This window comes from Hippocampus zosterae, chromosome 11 (assembly GCF_025434085.1).
Source record: "Hippocampus zosterae strain Florida chromosome 11, ASM2543408v3, whole genome shotgun sequence".
NCBI lineage: Eukaryota > Metazoa > Chordata > Actinopteri > Syngnathiformes > Syngnathidae > Hippocampus > Hippocampus zosterae.
The window spans coordinates 1704229-1723238 of NC_067461.1; the positions used below are offsets into that span (position 1 = coordinate 1704229).

Here is a 19010-nt window from a genome sequence, read left to right on the forward strand (position 1 = left end):
CATCTGTTAGGGGGGCGGGCGCCGATGGCGAAGGGCCGTGGCAAAGTCCTTCTTAATAAGCCGCAAACTCATTCTCGGCCTCGTCGATTCGCTTTCGCAGAAGTCGCGTGCGGAAGTTCTTCGCATCATCTTTCCTCATGTCCCCCCGATGAAAAAAAAAAATACAATAATTGTAATCCATCCTTTATCTGAACCGCTTATCCCACGATGTGCCGCAAAATAGCGCTTTATAACGTTGTGCCTAAAAAAAATTTTTTAAAAATCATATATTCAAATAGAATGTCCCAAAAAAGAGTCATTTGGATTCCGAGCGGGGGTGATTTGGCCACCAGCCGGCAGAACATTGCAAGGAAACAGACACGACCGAAAAAGAATTGCACCACTAATGCAAAGTAACCTGCAAGAACATTTTTCTCAGAGGAGAAAGAATCTATGCCGGTGGATATCATATATGGAGATCATCTCACCTCCTCACTAGGGTACTACTATTAGCTCTTCTTTGCGGAGGATAAAGAATTGTGCCTTTGTAGATTGAAGCGAAATGAAAAATGCAACACAAAAGTGTATGTATGTACTTGTGCTTTCACAACTCTTGTTTAGTCATTTTGTTGAAAAGAAAAAAAAAAATCAAAATTGGTCAAAGTTGACATTTTGGAACATATTTACAACAAATCCATTTCGCAAGAAACATGAACGAGAGACTGAGCTGAGCGGGCTGCATAAAATGTGATGGGGAAGAGTGTCGAGGGGGAGGTGGGGTGGGGGGGGTGCATCTGACCCCCCCGGCCCTTTGACATTTGAGCATTACAAGCTGCCAATGTGCGGAGATAAGGCGTGCATGTGTGTGTGTGTGTGTGCTGGTGCTCTTGGGAGATAAAGTCAGGAAGGGAACGCGGAGGAGTTCCAGAGGTAGAAAGCGGATTTATTTTGCCATGAAGAAGTATCACGCCTGATCTTTCCGCGTATTTTTTTTTAATTTCCCCCCCCGCCGGAATTCACACTTGGCTGACTGACAACATGTTGAGTCTTTGATGTGCTTCACGGAGGCTCACTTTGGCAACGTCCTGGTTTACAAGCGTCACTTTACGAGTCATCCCGGCTTCACTGGGGTGACTTGCGCTCGGCCCAGTTTGTCACTGGACCAGCCCCAAATTGCCGCTTCAAAACTCAAACGATTGATGGATGATTTGCTTTTCAAAGTGGAAGGAGAAAACGCCATTACAACCAGAAATCAGATTTTTTTTTTGTTGTCTCCGACGAAGGCCAGATCACTAAAGTCCATTCATAAAAGTGATTTGAAAAAAAAAAGAAAAAAAAACGTGATTTTTTTTTTTTATCCGTCAAAATCAGGAAACCCAAAAATCTGAGCGGTACTTCCTAACACTATTCTCAACCTACCTACAAAACCGCTTTGGAAAAAAAAGCAACCATTTGGATGGTCACGTGTGTGTTTTCAAGCAAAAAGTACAAATGGAAACTCCGTTTTTTTTTTTTGGTGCAACAAAATCCAAGATTTTTTAGAATCCTAAATTAATCTACCGGTACTTAAAAAATGTCAAGTCAAGTCAAGTCAACAGTATTTCTCGAGCACTTTCAAACAGCCATCGCTGCATACAAAGTGCTGTACATGGAGCGATTTAACATACACAATAAACAGTAAGACGAATCGGTAATAAAGGCGGTAGAAAGCACCAGGCAGTAAAATCAAGAACAAATTTTGTGCCATCCAGCAAATTAACATGATAAAAACTGCACTCTCGTTATTTTTTTTAGTACGACTTATCATGGTAGGTTGCCGAATCAGCTCGAAACAGACTTCGTTTTGCTTTTTTTTTTTTTGGGGGGGGGGGGGTGTAGCTCGCAAAATTGGTGGTCTTTGATAAAATCATCGGATGGGACACGTTTTGTCCCCGCGGCCGTCTGAGTTGATCTGGTCTCTTCCTCGCCCAATCGATAGCGCGCTGTGTTAGATTGGAAACTTGAGGCCCTTTCTACAAGAATCTATTGATTTCTCTCTCTCTCTCTGGGGGTTGGGGGGGGGGGGGGTTGCCATTTGGGACAACGCCATGGCGCGGTTGTCCAAGCCGTGTTTTTCCGCAGCACTCCTGACTCACTCGGGATTTGTCGTTTCCACGACTGTTGACATGAGTCCACGTGGCCTTAGCCAATCGGGATGCAGAACACAAAAAAAACGGGAATACGGTCTTCACAAAACATTTTTTGTCGATTTCAAGAGTTCTTTTGTGGCTTGTGTCTTTCCCGTTCCTGATCAAATGAAAATTGCCCATACAAGCGGGTGGCAAAAAAAAAAACAATTCAAACGCGGGCAACCGTGATGAGCATCGGTCGGTCTGACCTTCTCGGATGTGTTTTTGGAAGCCAGCGTTTGTTTTTTCAGCCGCAGCGTCTTGGCAATCCGAATGGCGGGCAGCAGCTTTTTTCCATTTTGTGCCTCGTAGCGCCTTTACGGAGCGCGAGTCTCTGCGGTGTGCTTCACACTTTTCTCATGAAGTAGTCCATCATCTCGGATCGGTCCGGCTCTGTTGCCATGGAGATGTTTACCGCCGCAGTCAGGAAAGGGAAGCAAATGCGCCATGTCCACAAATTATCACCAGCAGGTATTAAAACAAAACAACAACAAAAAAAACAACAACGCTATTATCTAGTTGAAATGCTCGGGCCCATCAGGCTCTAATTTCAAGAAAAGCTCGTGAAAGTGTCGCCGGCTGGAATGAGTTTGGAAACGACTTCTTTTACTCCGGGAATAGTTTTGGCGCCGGGGCCGTTATTTCCTCTCTCTGGAGATTTAGAGCCCCAACCGCCACCGCCTTGAAATGCTTTTTTTGTTTGTTGTTGTTTCTTTGTCGTTGTTGCTTTCCTTCAACAAATGACCTCATCTCAGAAATGTTTGGGGGGGGGGGGAATTCAGCCCCCACAGCCAGTTTGGCTCGGCAACGTGACACTTTGTCGGCACGTCGGTCACGAACGGGCTCGCAAAAAAAGCCTTAAGAAGCCGTGCGTGAAAAGACGTTTTTCAGCTCATTTTGCCCGTTTCCGGGAGTCCTCAAAAAAATGAATCGGTCCGACTGGTGAAAAATTCCGCTCTCAAACCCGGTTTCACTTAGCAGCGCATGAAACGTGGTTGCTATTGTTACGTTTGGATTTGCTTCCTCACGTGGGCTTTTTTTTCGCCACCTGTTCTCGTTATCAGTGTTCCTTGCGTGTAAGCAATTAGCTCCCTCAAGCCTTTGTGTGTTGTCCAAGGTGTGCCTCGTTGTCTCGTCACTTAGCTTGTGTTTAGTTCCCTGAGTTTCTTCCAGTCTTTGTTGGGAATATGTGAGCATACATGCGCTCCTGTCATGTTTTGTTTCCTTTTGTAGTTTGCGTTGATACTTGTGATTTCCAAGCATTTTTACTAAAGTACTTAAAAGTACTTACTTTTAAGTACTTTGACTTTGTGGGGTTTTTTTCCATTGTACTGCTGTGTTTATTTTTTTGTTAAATACATTTTGGTCGATCCACCCAGCTCCTCCCTGCTTTTTGGGGGTCCTACAACTACCATCACGCAGAACGTGACGGGTATTGGATGTCCATCATGGGAAGACCCCCCAAAAAAGCCCCAAAATACGCCATCTTGGTTTGAAAGGGCCCATTTTAAAGGTGAGCTTTTGCCTGATTGCGAACCAAATTTGAATCTCATCAACTCATCAGATGGGCAAGGCTAAATTGCAGATTCCGAGTCAATTTGCGGGGGGGCGGGGGGGCACGTTGAAATCGCTCCCTTCGGCCTTGTCAGCCAATCAAGCGAAGCCATTTGTGAGGTATTAGTTGTCAAATTGTCTTTTAATGCCACTGAAATCCTTGCAAAGGTCAAACCCCGCCGTTGCCAGCACGCTGCCCCCCCTTCAGCCGTCCTCCTCGGTCATCACCTTTCCGCATCGGCAAAATCCAGCTGCTCGGCCTTCCGACGGCGAACGGGCGGCCCTAACGGCTCGTCGGCCGGACCGCCGGCTGGCTCGCGGCGAGCCAAGAAAATCATTTAGTCCGAGGCGAGCAGGTTTGAGGCCCTCCGAGAGACCTTTTATTGGATGCCGGGGGCTGCGGGGTGATTTGTCATCATTAATAAATGCGGCTGACAGCTCCAATCAGCAGGGGGTGGCCCGGCGCCAGATCCGGCAGGTCCGCCACCCGCCGCCGCTTTGCCCGTGCGTGCGTATACGGCCAATTAACTTCCTCACACACACACGCGCGTGCTGACGGCAGTGCGGTGAAATTTGAGTGTGCATTACACACACGTACAAGAAGGGCTACTTGAAATGAAAATGGAGGCATTTCAGTTGGGTGGGGGGGGGGGGACCACGTGCGATTTGGTTCCCGGCCGCGTTTGCATCATTCACGGCGCGTTAAGCGATGCCTTGTCAAAATGGTGCCGTCAGGGTGCCGAGTATCCACGGGCAGGTGCGTCGGGTCCGCGGGGGGGGGGGGGGGGGGGGGGCAGTTTTCCGAGCCGTCGGCCGCACGGTCGGCCGGCGGGATTAACGTGTCAGCCTTGGGAAGCTTTGGTCTTAATGGAATTTCCTCTAGAGTGGACACCACGCGGCTCATCTTTGATTAAACACGCTCGCTTGCCACGCTCACAAAATAACAAGCGAGTTTTTCCTGTCATTTTCAGGTGGGGGGTCGGGGGGGGGGGGGGGTGGAAGCGGCAATTGCTTAGAAAAATTGGAAAGAAAATATTTCTGTGTCTTCACCCTTTAAACGCGCACGATCACCTTCGCAGGTTTTTGCAGTTACGACAGTTTAGCATGGGTGTGAAAGGGGGGGGGGGCGACCCCAAATGGACCAAAATGATCTTGCGTTTCACACGCAGATTCCGTATTTTTGGGGGGCGGGTTGACGTTGAAGCATTTGTACGAAACTTTCAAATCTATTTGTGTGGCCGCGTCTTTAAAAAATATTTTTTAAGGGGGGGGGCTTTATTCCCGACTGAAGGTGTAAAATGTGCGGCATTAATGAAATAAAAGACCGAGACGTGAAAATGGACGAATCGAAAATTTTTGTTTCACCAAAAGCGGCAATCTTCCGTTAGCAAACGCACTCGGCAGCCCGTTTGGGGCTCGGCGTTTGCTCCGCGCCATTTTTAAACGAGGGGCATTGATGCAAAAGCATTTGCATTTGTTTCATCTCCAAGCGGCCTCTTAACCAAAAAGATCCGCGCCTGCTCCTGCGCCTGCGCCTGTGCGGCCCCAATTTGCCAGGCGGCCGGCGGAAGCTTCCTTTGCCAGCTCCTCGTTTGGTCAGCCGGTTCCATCGATCGGCTCGCCTCGCAAACAATTGTCGTCCTTTCAGCCAGTAATCCCGCTGCTCGCGGCCCCCTTTTGTGTTCCACTCGAGCGCATATCCCCCCACCCCCCACCCCCCCGCCCGTCTTTGTGGTGCCGGCGGATCGTTGAGATGCTTTACAAGGAGCAAACATGAAAGAGAAGATGTAAACAAAGATCTTGCTGCTTCTCTTGTGGGCCCTTTCACGCTGCCAATCAGAGTCCAGACCATATTTGGCCGAGTCCGAGGACGGATGGTAAAAGCGGCAGCATTCAAGTCACGTGGGCGTGGCTTTAAAAGGCGTGGCCAGGTCTGGTGAGTGATGTGGGTGTCGGTCATTGTGAGTGGAGAGTTGGCTTTGTGTCAATGAGTTGTGATACTGCGCTTTCGTCCAAGTGCGACAGTTGCTTTGAGCGAGGAAGAAAAATGACTTTCAGGTTTGAAACTTCATGCCCCTTAATCGCACGCCACCGATACCATGTCGGGTCCATTTTCCATATCTGGACCTTACATGCTGCCAAAAAGTCTTCTTCGGTGCTCAGTGTGAAAGGGGCTTTTGGATGTAAAAAGGCGAATGAAACTCAGTCACCCCCCAACCTGACAAAATGTGAGTCAGCTTCCCACTCCTTGTTTGACGTTTTCCCTCTGTCACCCCCCCCCCCCCCCCCCGACCTTTTCTGGCCTCCCTCTGCGTTATGCGATGGCGCTGTTCTGGGGGTCCTGAACCGAGCGCATTTCTTGCAGAGGGGGCCCAACCCTGGAGCGGCTCGGCTACTTTGTCTTCGTCGAGGGTGGGCGGCCGGGCCCGGGGGGGCTCAACGGACCTGCAGGACCCCAGTAGAAACAGGAGGGCCCACCCCAACTGGGCCATACTGGGTAATGAGACTCTATGTGTGTGTGTGTGACTTTGAGTAACTCTTTGGAACTTTTAGATTCCAATCATGTTCTGCTCCAAAAGATTCCGGATGTCTAGAAGTGCTCCCTACCTCGTCGCCGCGACGGAGGTCTTACCGTCCCGAAAACGAGAAGTTAACGATACCGAATGGCCGGTGTCAAACTACCGCTGTGGAACGCCCAACTACTGGCGAGGAGGACTTAGTCCAAGTCCGATTCTTGTTTTGGCCTTTTAAGTATCGGTGGCTTGGTATCGGCAACCTTGAAAATAGCAACTTTGCGTCGGACAACTTGTCTTTTTTCCATTTTACCGGCACGATCGACTCGATAAGTGCCCCCCCCCCCCACCTCGCCAGCCGTCACGGCTTCTCTGTTGGCAGCGCGGGTGCGTCGGCTCCAGATTAATTAAAAAGGAATCCCCCCGTGTTCTCCGACAGGAATAAGGAAGCAGCCGAAGGCTTAACGGCAACCGCCGGCTCGCCCGCAAAATTGTCATCCAAAAGCCATCATTGACGATTTGCGCACGCCCCCCCACGCCCCCCCCCCCCAAAGAGGATTTGCAATAAATGAAATGGATTCGCCGCGTTTGCTTTTCACGTGGCGCCGCGCGATTGTCACTTCGTGCCTGGATTTGCGCCCTCAAGTAGCGTCGGTCCAATATTTAATATCAGCTCATGTTTTTAATGGGCTTTTATAAGTGCCAGAGAAAGGGTGTTCGTCTACCGAAAAAGGGTGGGGGAGAGATCGTGGGGGGGGGGGGGGTTGCCTTGACAAGACGGTTTCCTGTACTTTGTAGGCATAATGCGGCGCCGCAGCTTCGATTGCAGGAATTGTTTGAGGTGGACAAATGACGAGAAGGCCATTTCTGTCGTGTGGCCAAGTGTGAAATCAAATCAATCTTCAAAATGAGCAAGCCGACATTTTCAAAAAGATCGCTTTCCCCCCCACCCCCCACCCCCTCTTAAGGTTTGACGATTGAAAACAACATTTTGAATTGAAACCTTTCAATATATTTTAGGGAAAGAAAAGATAATTTTCTGCTGGCAAGACTCCCCTCCATCATGCTTTATCTAAAAAATAAAAATAAAAAATCTCATCAAATCATTTTTCTTGAATTCTCAATCCATGACCCGAAAAGAAAAAAAAAATTTTTCTCGATTAAAAAAAACTGATCCAAGTTTAAAAAATATGTTCTTGAAAATTGAATATTAAAATGACCGCTCTTCTTTTTTTCTTGTCAAATTAAAACTCCAGCCACACAAACGTGCTGAAATGCTGTTTTGTTTTAGAGAACGAGAAATATTTCACAAATTAAATTAAAAAAAAAAAAAAAGAAAAAAAAAAGTCCTTCCTTCTTTTTGGAAGAAGGAAGGACATCCGGAACGTTCTTTCAAGGGCTGCAAGCAATACTTCCGATATATTAACGGCACAGTCTCTTAGAAATGGGCCCAATGTCACAGTTTTAAGCCCGCCCCCCCCCCCCCTAAAAAAAAATGCAAATTTATGAGGAGTGGCCAGTGAGTGCATGAGTGATTTCCGTGTGGAAATTTTCCCACTTTTAAGAACACAAAGAAGCTTTCCGCTGACCCCCCCCCCCCCCCGCTTCAAGTTTTCCTCTCGCAACCCTCATTTGTAAAGTCCCGCTGAATAATTAGCCCCTCGTGGCGGGATTAGCCTTTTTATCGCACCTTGGAACACAAATACGAGCGCCGGCATTAATGGGGGTGATCGGGGGGAGCCGTCGGAGGTTGTCGAGCCGCCGGCGTAACCAAAGAAAGGTCAGCGGGCTGCGCTTGAGCTTCCGCGCTCGCGGCGGGAGTGAATCACCCCGAACCCGACCGCATGCGAAGCGGCGGGCGCGCTCGCATCTTAACTCGGTGAAGTGAAGGTTGAAATGTACTCGCGGGCGGCAAATGCGCTTACTTATAGAGTGAGCGAGGGAGGGGGTGGGGGGGAGAAGCAATTTCCTTTCCAAGTGCAAAGTGAAAGTCGTAGAGCAGCGGGCAAATGAAGGCGTTTTTGCCGTCATATCAATGAAAAGTGATGTCACGTTTTAACCCCCCGCCCCCACCCGACCCCCCCGCAAGGCAAGCAAACGTGTCTTTGTCTCTTTGGAAGTGCTCAAGAAATACACTTGAATTGAGCCCGGTTAAAGCGGAGAGGTCACCGCGCAAGTGCGCGTCTTCTTCTCAGTTCCCTCCGAGAGTTGTTATATGAGCGCGCCCCCTGGTGGCTGAACGTTTCTGAAGTGATAGCGTGCGCCGAGGAAGACTTGTCGTCGCTTCGATTGCATGAGTTGAAATGATCATTTTGTTGCTTGAGTAGGCCACGGAAAATTAAAGAGGTGCTTCGGGGGCTCTCCGTGTTGGGGGTGGGGGGGGGGGGGGTAGAAAAAAAAAACAACCCCAAACCTATTTTTAAATCATAAATCTGTCTTGAAGAACAGATGTGTGTGTGCGCCCCGACAGCGACTGCAACTAATCTTTGTGTCTACACGGCGGCTCGTGCGGCATATCAAGTAGCAGCGAATCCAGTGTGTCGTGGAAAATCAACTTGGATGCTTGTTGTTATGATGATGTCAATGTCATGGAGGGGTGAGGCAGGGGGGGGGTTGGCGGGGGGAGCAGAAGCCAGCCAAGGCTCCACTTAAGTCAAGCAGGTGGGTGGTCTGACGTGTGCCTTGGACAATTACAAAAAACGGACGCCAGGCCTTTTCCCCTTCCCTGATCCAAGTAGACAAAAATCCGATGTGTGTCGGTGAGGGGGCGCTTGTTTTCGATGTCGCCATGATTCAAATGATGCTTCTCGGGGCGGTCAGGTGAGCCGGTTGAAGTGATTGTGACGGGTGACGAGTGTGTTGTGCGCCATGCGCTAGGACGCGCTCTTCATCTGTGATCTGCAGATTCAGATCCAATATTTCTCGTTTTTTTTGTTGTACTTTGCGCCCGTCCGGAAGCACTTTGACCCTCCGCGGCCATTCTCCGCTTTGTCTCGGTTCTACAACAAACTTGCTTGTTTGGTCAGGTCTACTTCATACGATAAGAGCGGTCGCGACACCTATTTTTCCGGTGTGATGTGTGGCCTCGCTCGCATTGTCAGACTGCAGCTTTTTGTTTGGCAGGGGGGGGGGTTATTTTTGCATTGTTGACAGGATTAGTCAAATTTCAGAAAATCCACGATCCACCCGATGCTTCACAACACCAAATATGGTGCCGCCCGTCCGTTGCATGACTGCCCAAAAAGCTGAATTCTTGCATGGTTACGCTGCTTTAGTGCAATAACTCAGTTGGTTTCATCACAGCGGAGTGCCCCCCCCCCCAAAAAAAAAAACCCATCGAGATGAAAAAGAAGTGTTCTCCGGTCAAAGGGGAGATTTCAGGCAGTGGTTGAGCAGTGTCTTTGACACGTGTGCTTTTGGGGTGTTGAGATTATCGGCGTACAACCCCAAAAATTGCCAGCAAACGGTGGCTGGCGAATGTGCGGGGGCTCACTCGACAATGAGCCTGACGCGCCAGCCGCAGGGAGCGGAGGCTAGGAAAAAAAAAATCAAAGATCCCCGAGCCAGGCGCCTTTCCCCGAGTCGCCTCCGCAGAGCCAAATGAAAACGGGAAGCTTTCCAGGGATGCCGGCGCTTTGCGAAGCCGCAGCCGACGGCTTTCTGGAAACTTGTCAAGTGCGCGGTGCGGTCGTACACCCCCCCCCACCCCCCCAATAAACTCTGCGCACTGGGCGGCGGCCAGCCCCCGTAATGGCCCGCGAGTGCACTCGAGCCTCCGGGGATGTTGGCGCACCTGCAACAGGCAAGTGTGGCCGGAAGGCCCTTCGAACATTAGCGCGGGGATTTGTCTCTATCGGAAAATGAGGAAAAGGTCTGGCACCACTCGGGGGAGGCTAATCGCGCTTTCCGAGGACGACGGACGGATTAAAAGACTTTGTTTGGACAGCTTCTTCCCCTTCCAAAAGTCGATTTGACTTTGACGACCTACGACACCTTTGAATATTTCGCACTAACGAGCCGGCGGAGCGTCGCTCCAATCTGCCGCCGCGCGTGACGTTTTATTAGCATGCGTACATGCAACAAATGTCGAATGTCGCAAATCGAATTCCACCAACCAAAATAAAAACATCTCGCTGACGGAACTTTTCCAACAATGGATTCCCGATTTTGTGTTTCTCCTCAAACGGACTCTTTGGGTTTGGACCCAAGTTGCACTTTGAAGTCGACTGCCGCCAACCATCTGCAGTTGAGTCAATAACAAAACATGTGAAAAATGGGATGAATGGCGTCCTATCCACCAGATGGATACTTTTGCCATAGTCGGAGGGGGGGTTGGGTGGGGGGGGGTTGCAGGGCTCTTTAGTGCCTCTGTGTGTGTGTGTGTGTGTGTGTGTGTGTGTTTGACCCAAATGTGCACTTTTGAAGGACAAAGCTCGTCTGTCAGATCATCCGCTCAATAAGTGCTTCACATTCGAAGCCTGCAGTCATTTTTCTGTTTTGTTACAAAAAAAAAAAAAGTAAAAAAAAGTAAAAATAAAAAAAGAAATGTAAAACGTGAGAGTTGAAGTGGACGGATGAGGTCAATGTGTAAAATATCTTTTTGTTTGGATGTTTAATTTACACTTAAGTTGCTTTTCATGTGCCTTTTTTTTTTGTTTGTTTGTTTTTTTTGGACCAAAAAGTTTTTTTTTTTTACTTTTTAGAAAATTATTTTTACTTTTTGTATTTTTAAAATTTTAATTCATTCATTCATTCATTCATCTTCCGAACCGCTTGATCCTCACTAGGGTCGCGGGGGGTGCTGGAGCCTATCCCAGCTGTCTTCGGGCGGTAGGTGGGGGAAACCCTGAACCGGTTGCCAGCCAATCGCAGGGCACACAGAGACGAACAACCATCCACGCTCACACTCACACCTCGGGACAATTTAGAGCGTCCAATCAGCCTGTCATGCATGTTTTTGGAATGTGGGAGGAAACCGGCGCACCCGGAGAAAACCCACGCAGGCCCGGGGAGAACATGCAAACTCCACACAGGGAGGCCGAAGCTGGAATCGAACCCGGTACCTCTGCACTGTGAAGCCGACGTGCTAACCACTGGACTACCGGGCCGCCCCTAAATTTTTTTATTTTTATTTTTTTTAATTTTAAATGGATACATAGACCGACCGATAGATAGATGAAAAGACCAAAAGCCCCCGTGTGAAACACACGGGCCGAGACGAGCGCAAGAGGAAGACGTGAAGCTTTCCCGTCCCAAGGAAGCCATTTTAATGAAGGCGCTTGGGTGTTGAGCGCGGATGGAAGTCGGCCACCGCGCTGGCAGCGCTTCAGAGAGAATTTCTTTTTGTTCTCCGCCGCCCCGCCTTGTCTCGCGTAACCGACTTAATACATCCTCGCCTCGCGTCGACGAGAGACGAGAGCGTTGACAACTTTTGCGGCGGTCAGCCCAAAAACAAGCACAAATGCGGATACAGCCTCTTTGTGTCGTTTCATTAAATGGTGTAACCAAAGACCACGCCCCCCCCCCTTGAAAATATTTTTCAAACTTCAATCCAATATTTATTTAATATATCCAATATTTTTAAAATGTCTATTTTTTGGAGAGTGAGGGGCCTTTTTTGCAACCTAGCCGTGTTTTTTTTTTTTTTGGGGGGGGGGCTTTGCTTGATTGAGGAACTTCACTCTATCCTGAAAAATAGTCCCACTAAAAGTTTCATTTCCTGAGTTCCTCAAGCTCAGCGATGTGGCTCCAACGCTCACCTAGTGATCGCTCAAGAGAGACGCAAGTTGGAAAGGGAGGCGGGGGGGTGGAGGGGGGGGTGATCTTCCCGCCCCACCATGTTGTTTATCTTTACCATCATCTTTTACAACCTGGGAACATCTCGGCTGGTCCGGCAGGACATCTGGAGCGTGTCTGCGGCACAGAAGCGCTGTCAGCCCGCAGGATTCATGACGCTTCTAATGGGCGCGCTCCGCCGCTGAAATGGAACAATTAGATTGAGATGCACATCTGTCGTCACTTTCGACAAGGTGGGGGGGTGGGGGGGGGGGGGCGGTCGCGGAGCCCTCGGGTGTTGAATGTGTTGAATGTTTACACGGCGTGCGCTCTGTTGGTTGCTGGCGTGCGGGCGGGCGCGCTTGAAGACATCCAGGCTACCTTGTGCCAGTTGGAAAAAAAAAGCGCCGTTAGCATGGAGAACGGCAACGGGATGATGATGTGTTTACCCGACGGAGAAATATGGACTCTCATCGTGACTTTAAACAAAAGAAAAATACGCGCTGAGCAATAAGCGCAACGAGCTGCTGCGGCGGCGCCCGACGTGAGATCGCACGGCAAATATCGCGTGGCGATAAATCTGATGGGAGAAAATGTAGCGAGAGTTGCGCTTCTGGCGGACTTTCCAAAAACTTTAATACGATGCAGGTACTCCGCAACGTTATAAGTTCCCCCCCGCAACCCGTTGGAAGGGAATTGTAATTCAGAACAGGTGCTTGGGGGAGACGGGGCCGCCGGTTGCGTTCTTCAGCAAACGCTCGCGACGTACGGGACGCGCAAACACGGTTTTAGCATACCTGCCGCTAGCCTTAGCTAACCGCTGCGACCAATCGTCCGCCGATGAAACCCGGTTATGGCTCGAGTGAGCGGAGCGGCCTGAGAAAGGCACGTAGGCGCTCATAGTTACCACGGCGACCTCTAGTGGACAGTCGAGTGAGCCGTCCGCTAGCGGTCACGGCGCAACTATTTAGCATCTAGCCTGTGAAGCTCGGTCTGAAAAGTGGACGTTTTTACTGGCCACGGTGTTGTCTGATTGGACAAAAAGAGTCTCGAGGACCGGCTGGCGGGGGCCGCAGCGCCGTTTCGCGCAAACCAAGAAAAGTTGGCCGAGGTGAACGTTTTGGTGGTCAAGCTATCGGTCACAGCGCAACTGTTTAGCATTTAGCCTGTGAAGCTAGGTCCGAAAAGTGGACGTTTTTACTGGCCACGGTGTTGTCTGATTGGACAAAATGAGTCGGCGGGGACCGGCTGGCGGGGGCCGCAGCGCCGTTTCGCACAAACCAAGAAAAGTTGCCCGAGGTGAACGTTTTGGTGGTCAAAGGCGTCGTCTGATTGAAGCAAACGAGATCAAAACAAAGAGCGTGCGGGTGTCTGGCGGCCATTTGACGCAAGTCCATCAAAGTGCGTCGGTACGCAGGGCTCGCCGCTCGTATCCCCCCCCCCGCCCCACCCCCTCGTTAATCGAGCTCTCATGCCGATTTGCGGGCGCAAAGTAAAAGCCGCTGAGAGCCCGTTGAGCGGCCGTGGAGACGCATTCAGCTTGACCGAGGAGAACGCCGTCATTTGCTTGAGTGCTTTCTGTTTGCTGTGATTGGCAGGCAAGGTTGCACGGACCACCGGGAGGGTCTGAAATGTCAAGACGCTGGAAAAAAAAAAATTGGCGGGGGCGAGCGGGGGGAAAAAAAATGCTCCAAGATAAGCCAAGTTAACACCAAATTGTTGCGGTGGCGCTACGGAAAAAAAACGCATTGGCGCCTCGAGATCGGAATTTGTTCCCGCGGCCATGTTTGGAACTCAAAACACCATTCGGCATTAAAATGAAGGCAAATGACATTAATGCGTTCCATGTGTTCTGTCTGGCCAGCCGGTCACGATCAATTTATGTTTGTGCCTTACCTTCGCTTTTTTTTCGAATAAAGACGCGCAAAGGAAGAAATGTTTCAATCCGTCGACGATCCAAAATTAAAATAACGACGCACGTAAAAAGAACGATGAACGTGGAGGTCCTCGATGGCGCCGCGTTCAACTTTACCCCGCTGAACTTGTGTATTGACGTGAACGTTGTGAACATGTATTTGTTTATTTATCGATCGCAAACGGATTCCGATGCAGCCGTGACCGTCGATCCATCAAAGCGCGCTAATTGGAACTCGGCGATTGATTATTTTTACGGTGTCGTCGTTGGATCGGATTTGATACGTGCGCCTCGTTAAAGATGATTTTAGCTGCTCGGGCCTTGACGTATAGCGAACGCTGTCGGTTTTTGCTTTGTTGTTTTCTGGGCATCCGTCACACTAATTTTCCCCGGCCGCTTCTTTCTTACGCTTTTGTGGCGTTAATTGCACACTTTGAGTTCAAAACAGGCCCTGCGGCGCTTTTGTTGTTTTTTTGTTTTTGTTTTTTATATCGGACGCTTTCCCTGGGGGAAAAGCGTCCGATATTTTCCTTGTCATAAAGGTCAGAGAGCGCGAGTGCGGCTAGCGTAACACTCGTAATGCTCCCAGACATTTTTGACGTGGTACCGCCAAGGTGTATTTGTGTCGCTGATGCGGCATCGACAACGGGTGGATTACTTGTTGTTGTTTTTGTTGTTTTTTTTTTTTTCTTTCCGAGGCGCCGTCGCTGGTTCAATGCGCATCATCCGCGGGGGTTGGCGGACGGCACCGCGCGGCCTCATGCGATTAGCTGGCATGCGAGGCACACTGGCGCTTTTGTTCCGAACGAGGGGAAGCCATCAGCAAAGCGGCCGCGGGTCGCCCGGACGCTCGTTAAGTCCTCATTAAGTCGTCTCATCGGCATGACCTCATCGGGTCGAAAGCGGCCAGACGCCCACCGCCCCGATCAAGTCGCGCATGTGTGAAAGGGGGTACTTTAGTTGTGCTTGTAAGTCCTCGTAGGGCGGCCCAGTAGTCCAGTGGTTAGCACGTGGGCTTCACAGTGCAGAGGTACCGGGTTCGATTCCAGCTGCGGCCTCCCTGTGTGGAGTTTGCATGTTCTCCCCGGGTCTGCGTGGGTTTTCTCCGGGTGCTCCGGTTTCCTCCCACATTCCAAAAACATGCGTGGCAGGCTGATTGAACACTCTAAATTGTCCCTAGGTGTGAGTGTGAGTGCGAATGGTTGTTCGTTTCTGTGTGCCCTGCGATTGGCTGGCGACCGATTCAGGGTGTCCCCCGCCTACTGCCCGGAGACAGCTGGGATAGGCTCCAGCACCCCCCCGCGACCCAAGTGAGGATCAAGCGGCTCGGAAGATGAATGAATGAATGTAAGTCCTCGTGCGTTCCTCATTCTACTACATGACCCCTGGCACACTTGACAACCTGGTGGCAAAAAAGTAGAGTAGTCCGCTCAGGGACCCCCCCCCCCACATGCAGTCCCTCGGCGGACACGAGGCAGCCCTGCGACGAGGCGGCCGCGGACGCCATGTTTACAAGCGGGGCGGCGTGAGAATTTATGTTGCGGCTTAGCTGGCAGGCTAGCTGGCTCACCGTGGTCTTGATTTACTCTCTCGACCGCGACCGCCGCCGGTGGGGGGGTGGATCAGAAGGCTCTGTTGGGTTATTGGTAGCGGCTTAATGCCGATTTAGAAAAAAAAAAAACGGAACACGACTGATTTTTGCTTACTCATGAAAAATCGAAAGGCTTATCATTTAAAGAAAAATTGACGGAGGGGGGGGGTTCTGTTTTTCTGTTTACTTGCATGACACTAGCACACTTCTGCCATTTCCGTGGCGTAAACCTTTTTAAAAAAGGGGTTTCAGAGTCGAATTTTAAAGCGTAGGGTTTCAAATTGTAGTCTTGAAGACTAGGGTTCTGATTTTGGAGTTTCAAGGCAGGAAGTTTCAAAGTTTCCAAATCATATTTGGATTTCCGAGAAGGCTTGAAATCTCAAAGCCGGCTGTTTATTTCTCGTTGTTTCCACTCGGGTCTCTGATGGTCAAGCGGCCAGCGAGGCTTGAAGAGCGTCAGCGAATCCTCGCGGCGATTTTTGTCTTTTATTGTGGCGAGGTGCCAGCAGAAAAGCGGAAACTTGCGTGGACTGCAGGGATCAATTACAGCAAATGGGACTTGTGCCATTTGTCGCCGCCGCCGACACTTTATTGCACTGGGACGCTTGTAATTGGGAAAAACATCCGGAGATGTTTTTTGTGCTCCTTCTTCTATTTTGAAAGAAGGAAAAGAGCAGCCGGCGAGGAGAAATGTCCTTGTGTGGTTTGTCAAGGCCCGGAAGGGTCCAGTTTGTCAACCGCTGTCGTTGACTGACAGATCGGCGTAGATTTGAGCCGGAGATCAGCACAGGTTTTGAGCGGACGATAAGGATTAGGCGGCGAATGTCAACACGTCGGAACTGAGAGACGTTTCGGCAGCTCTCACCCAAAGTTTGGGCGGAATGTCACATTGACATGGCTTATTTTGGCGGGTTCTACCATGAAGAATCGGTACTTTGGCGGGGTTACACTCGGCCATATTCTACTGGCGGCATGGAGGATGAGCATTTTCCAGCAATCAGCAAATTTCTGACTCTTTCGGACCAAATTTGTTCTGTTTGTGACCACCAGGTGGCAGTAAAGGGCTTCTCCTTCAGCGGCGCACCTCTTGGTCATCATGTCATGAGTTCTTTCAGGTTTCTCCTTGTGCTACTAGCATGTTTGGTTTTTTATTATGGGGCGGGGGAGTTAATGGGTTTTTCAGGACTTTGTGTCTTGGATTTCGTGTTTCCCCCGTGCCTTGGTAAGTGTTTTAGCATCTGATCACAAGGTTAACGATGACACACACAGCACAAGTGAGGTCAGGGAGGGGGGGGGGGGCAATCAGAAAGCGTCACTGCAGGAGGCAAGAAGAGTTTTCAGCCCAATGTCGTTATGGTGGAAGTCAGCATTCCTGCCGGCAATGTCCAAGGCTAATTGCAATTAGGATGGCCGAGTGGGGAGGGACAGGGGGGGGGGGGGGGGGGGGATTATCGAGGGGTTCATTTTTGGGGGCCGGGGGGGTTTGTTCGCATCGGAACCGGAGGAAACAGGAGATGCGCTAATCAATTTGCGGCTGCATCGGAAACGTGAGCCACTGGGGGGGGTCCTGGCTCCCCCGACCAGGCATCCAGATGGCCCCTGCCCTGACCCTACTCTGTCTGCTTGTGTGCGTGCTGCCATCTGCCTGCAGTTCATCGCGACCCAAGGGGGCGCCGTTGTCATCGCCGCCGTGTACCCGAAGCACCAGATGAAAACGGGTTTCATTAGCGCGTCCGCTTGACGTCACCCCCCACCCAACCAAAAACACAAATCCAATTCCAAATTGAATCATTTTATGTCCCCCCCCCTAACAATAAAATGAAAAGCGAATGACGACCGCATTATTCAAAACAAATGTCGGTTTTCTTTCTTCTGGGATTTGCTCGATATCTCCCGATGGATGCCAAGTTGTTTGTTTTTTTTACGGCTTCCGCCGAAGTACCGCACGCCGCACCTGACAAGACGCAAGGAAAGAAATGTCCTGTGACTGTTCCTGTTTTATGCTTTGTAAACTCGATTCTGCCACGCAGGCTCGGATGCCTCGCAGTCCATCAGCTCCGATTACTCGGTGAGATGTCAGCACGTCGGGCTTCCTCGCAGAGTCGCGGCGCTTTCCAAGTTTTCTGCCTGCGGGCCTGCTGCTCTGTAGTGACTTTGTATTTTGGTAGTGAGCCGGTTACTACAGCGGACAGCTGGTCACGTTATCGTGTTAGAGGGTGCGGGAAACGGGTCAAAGACTTTCCGCCTTTCAACGTCTCGTCTGGTTTTGGTTGCTAGTTGCACTTCATTTGCTTGATGCGCAGCGCTTGGCGATAAATGAGGATTGAGTGCGTGTGGAAAGAATTCTGCTAACGTTTGACGTTGGAGTTGTTTTTTTTTTTATTCAAAAATAATTACCAGATTGCGGGGCGGCCCGGTAGTCCAGTGGTTAGCACGGCGGCTTCACAGTGCGGAGGTACCGGGTTCGATTCCAGCTCCGGCCTCCCTGTGTGGAGTTTGGATGTTCTCCCCGGGCCTGCGTGGGTTTTCTCCGGGTGCTCCGGTTTCCTCCCACATTCCAAAAAACATGCGTGGCAGGCTGATTGAACACTCTAAATTGTCCGTAGGTGTGAGTGTGAGTGTGAATGGTTGTTCGTTTCTGTGTGCCCTGCGATTGGCTGGCAACCGATTCAGGGTGTCCCCCGTCTACTGCCCGGAGATAGGCTCCAGCACCCCCCGCAACCCTAGGGAGGATCAAGCGGCTCGGAAGATGAATGAATGAATAATTACCAGATTGCAAATTGTCGATTCACCGACTGTGTTCTGTGTTGGCGGCCATGTTGTTCATGGAAGCGGCGCACGACAACAACAACAACAAAAATGACAACCAACCAAGAAAATTCATGACTCGGCCAGTCGGTGGCGCATTTGTCTTTTGGGGCTTCTTTTGGAAGATAAATCACAAATCAGCGGAGGCAAAAGACTTCCCCTCACTTGACCGGCGCGCCCTTAGCGGGGGGTCCCATTCTGCAGGGAGGAGGGGGGAGTGCTGCAGCGGTGGAAAAGTGCAGATGGACTATTGATTGTTTCTCGACAAACAAGCCGCATTGGGACGGCGGTTTCCTCCCCCCCCCACCCCCCGCCCCCTGCGCCCCCACATAAAGACAGTGAGCTCTCTCCCGGGAGCCGCCCGCTGCCAAATTGCGTCTCGTTTCGGAGGTGGTCCGGTCTGCAGGGACGGATGAAGACGAGGAGGAGGAGGAGGAGGCGGCCTTCGGCCCCTCGTTCGATGTTTTTTTGTTTTTCGGGACTTGGAGGCGCTTGACCTGAAAGGCTCGTCGAAAAGTTGACTTTTTTTTGGTGCGAAATGGAGCCCGTTTTGTTAGTTTTTCGAGGTATACGGGAGATTGTCGTCAGATTCGAGTCCATTTCAACGCCGAGGCGGCCATGTCGTCACACCGGCGCTGCCGTGTCAACAATGGCTTGCGACTGCTTTCATGTTTTCCTCGCTGACCTCTTTTCTCCCGCCTGACAAC

General features: G+C 50.5%; 1 protein-coding gene across 2 annotated transcripts in view; it reads left to right on the forward strand.

Annotated features, from left to right (window-relative positions):
• Positions 1–19010, forward strand: part of LOC127610517 (GDNF family receptor alpha-1-like) — a 31794-nt gene that overhangs the window by 6155 nt on the left and 6629 nt on the right. The window contains exon 1 of one of the 2 annotated variants that reach the window (XM_052080750.1): positions 6003–6198. The exons of the other annotated variant lie outside the window; for it this stretch is intronic. Coding sequence (XP_051936710.1) covers positions 6018–6198 — 181 coding nt within the window. The 5' untranslated portion in view covers positions 6003–6017. Of the gene's footprint in view, positions 1–6002; positions 6199–19010 lie in introns of those variants that run through there. 2 annotated transcript variants of the gene reach the window in all.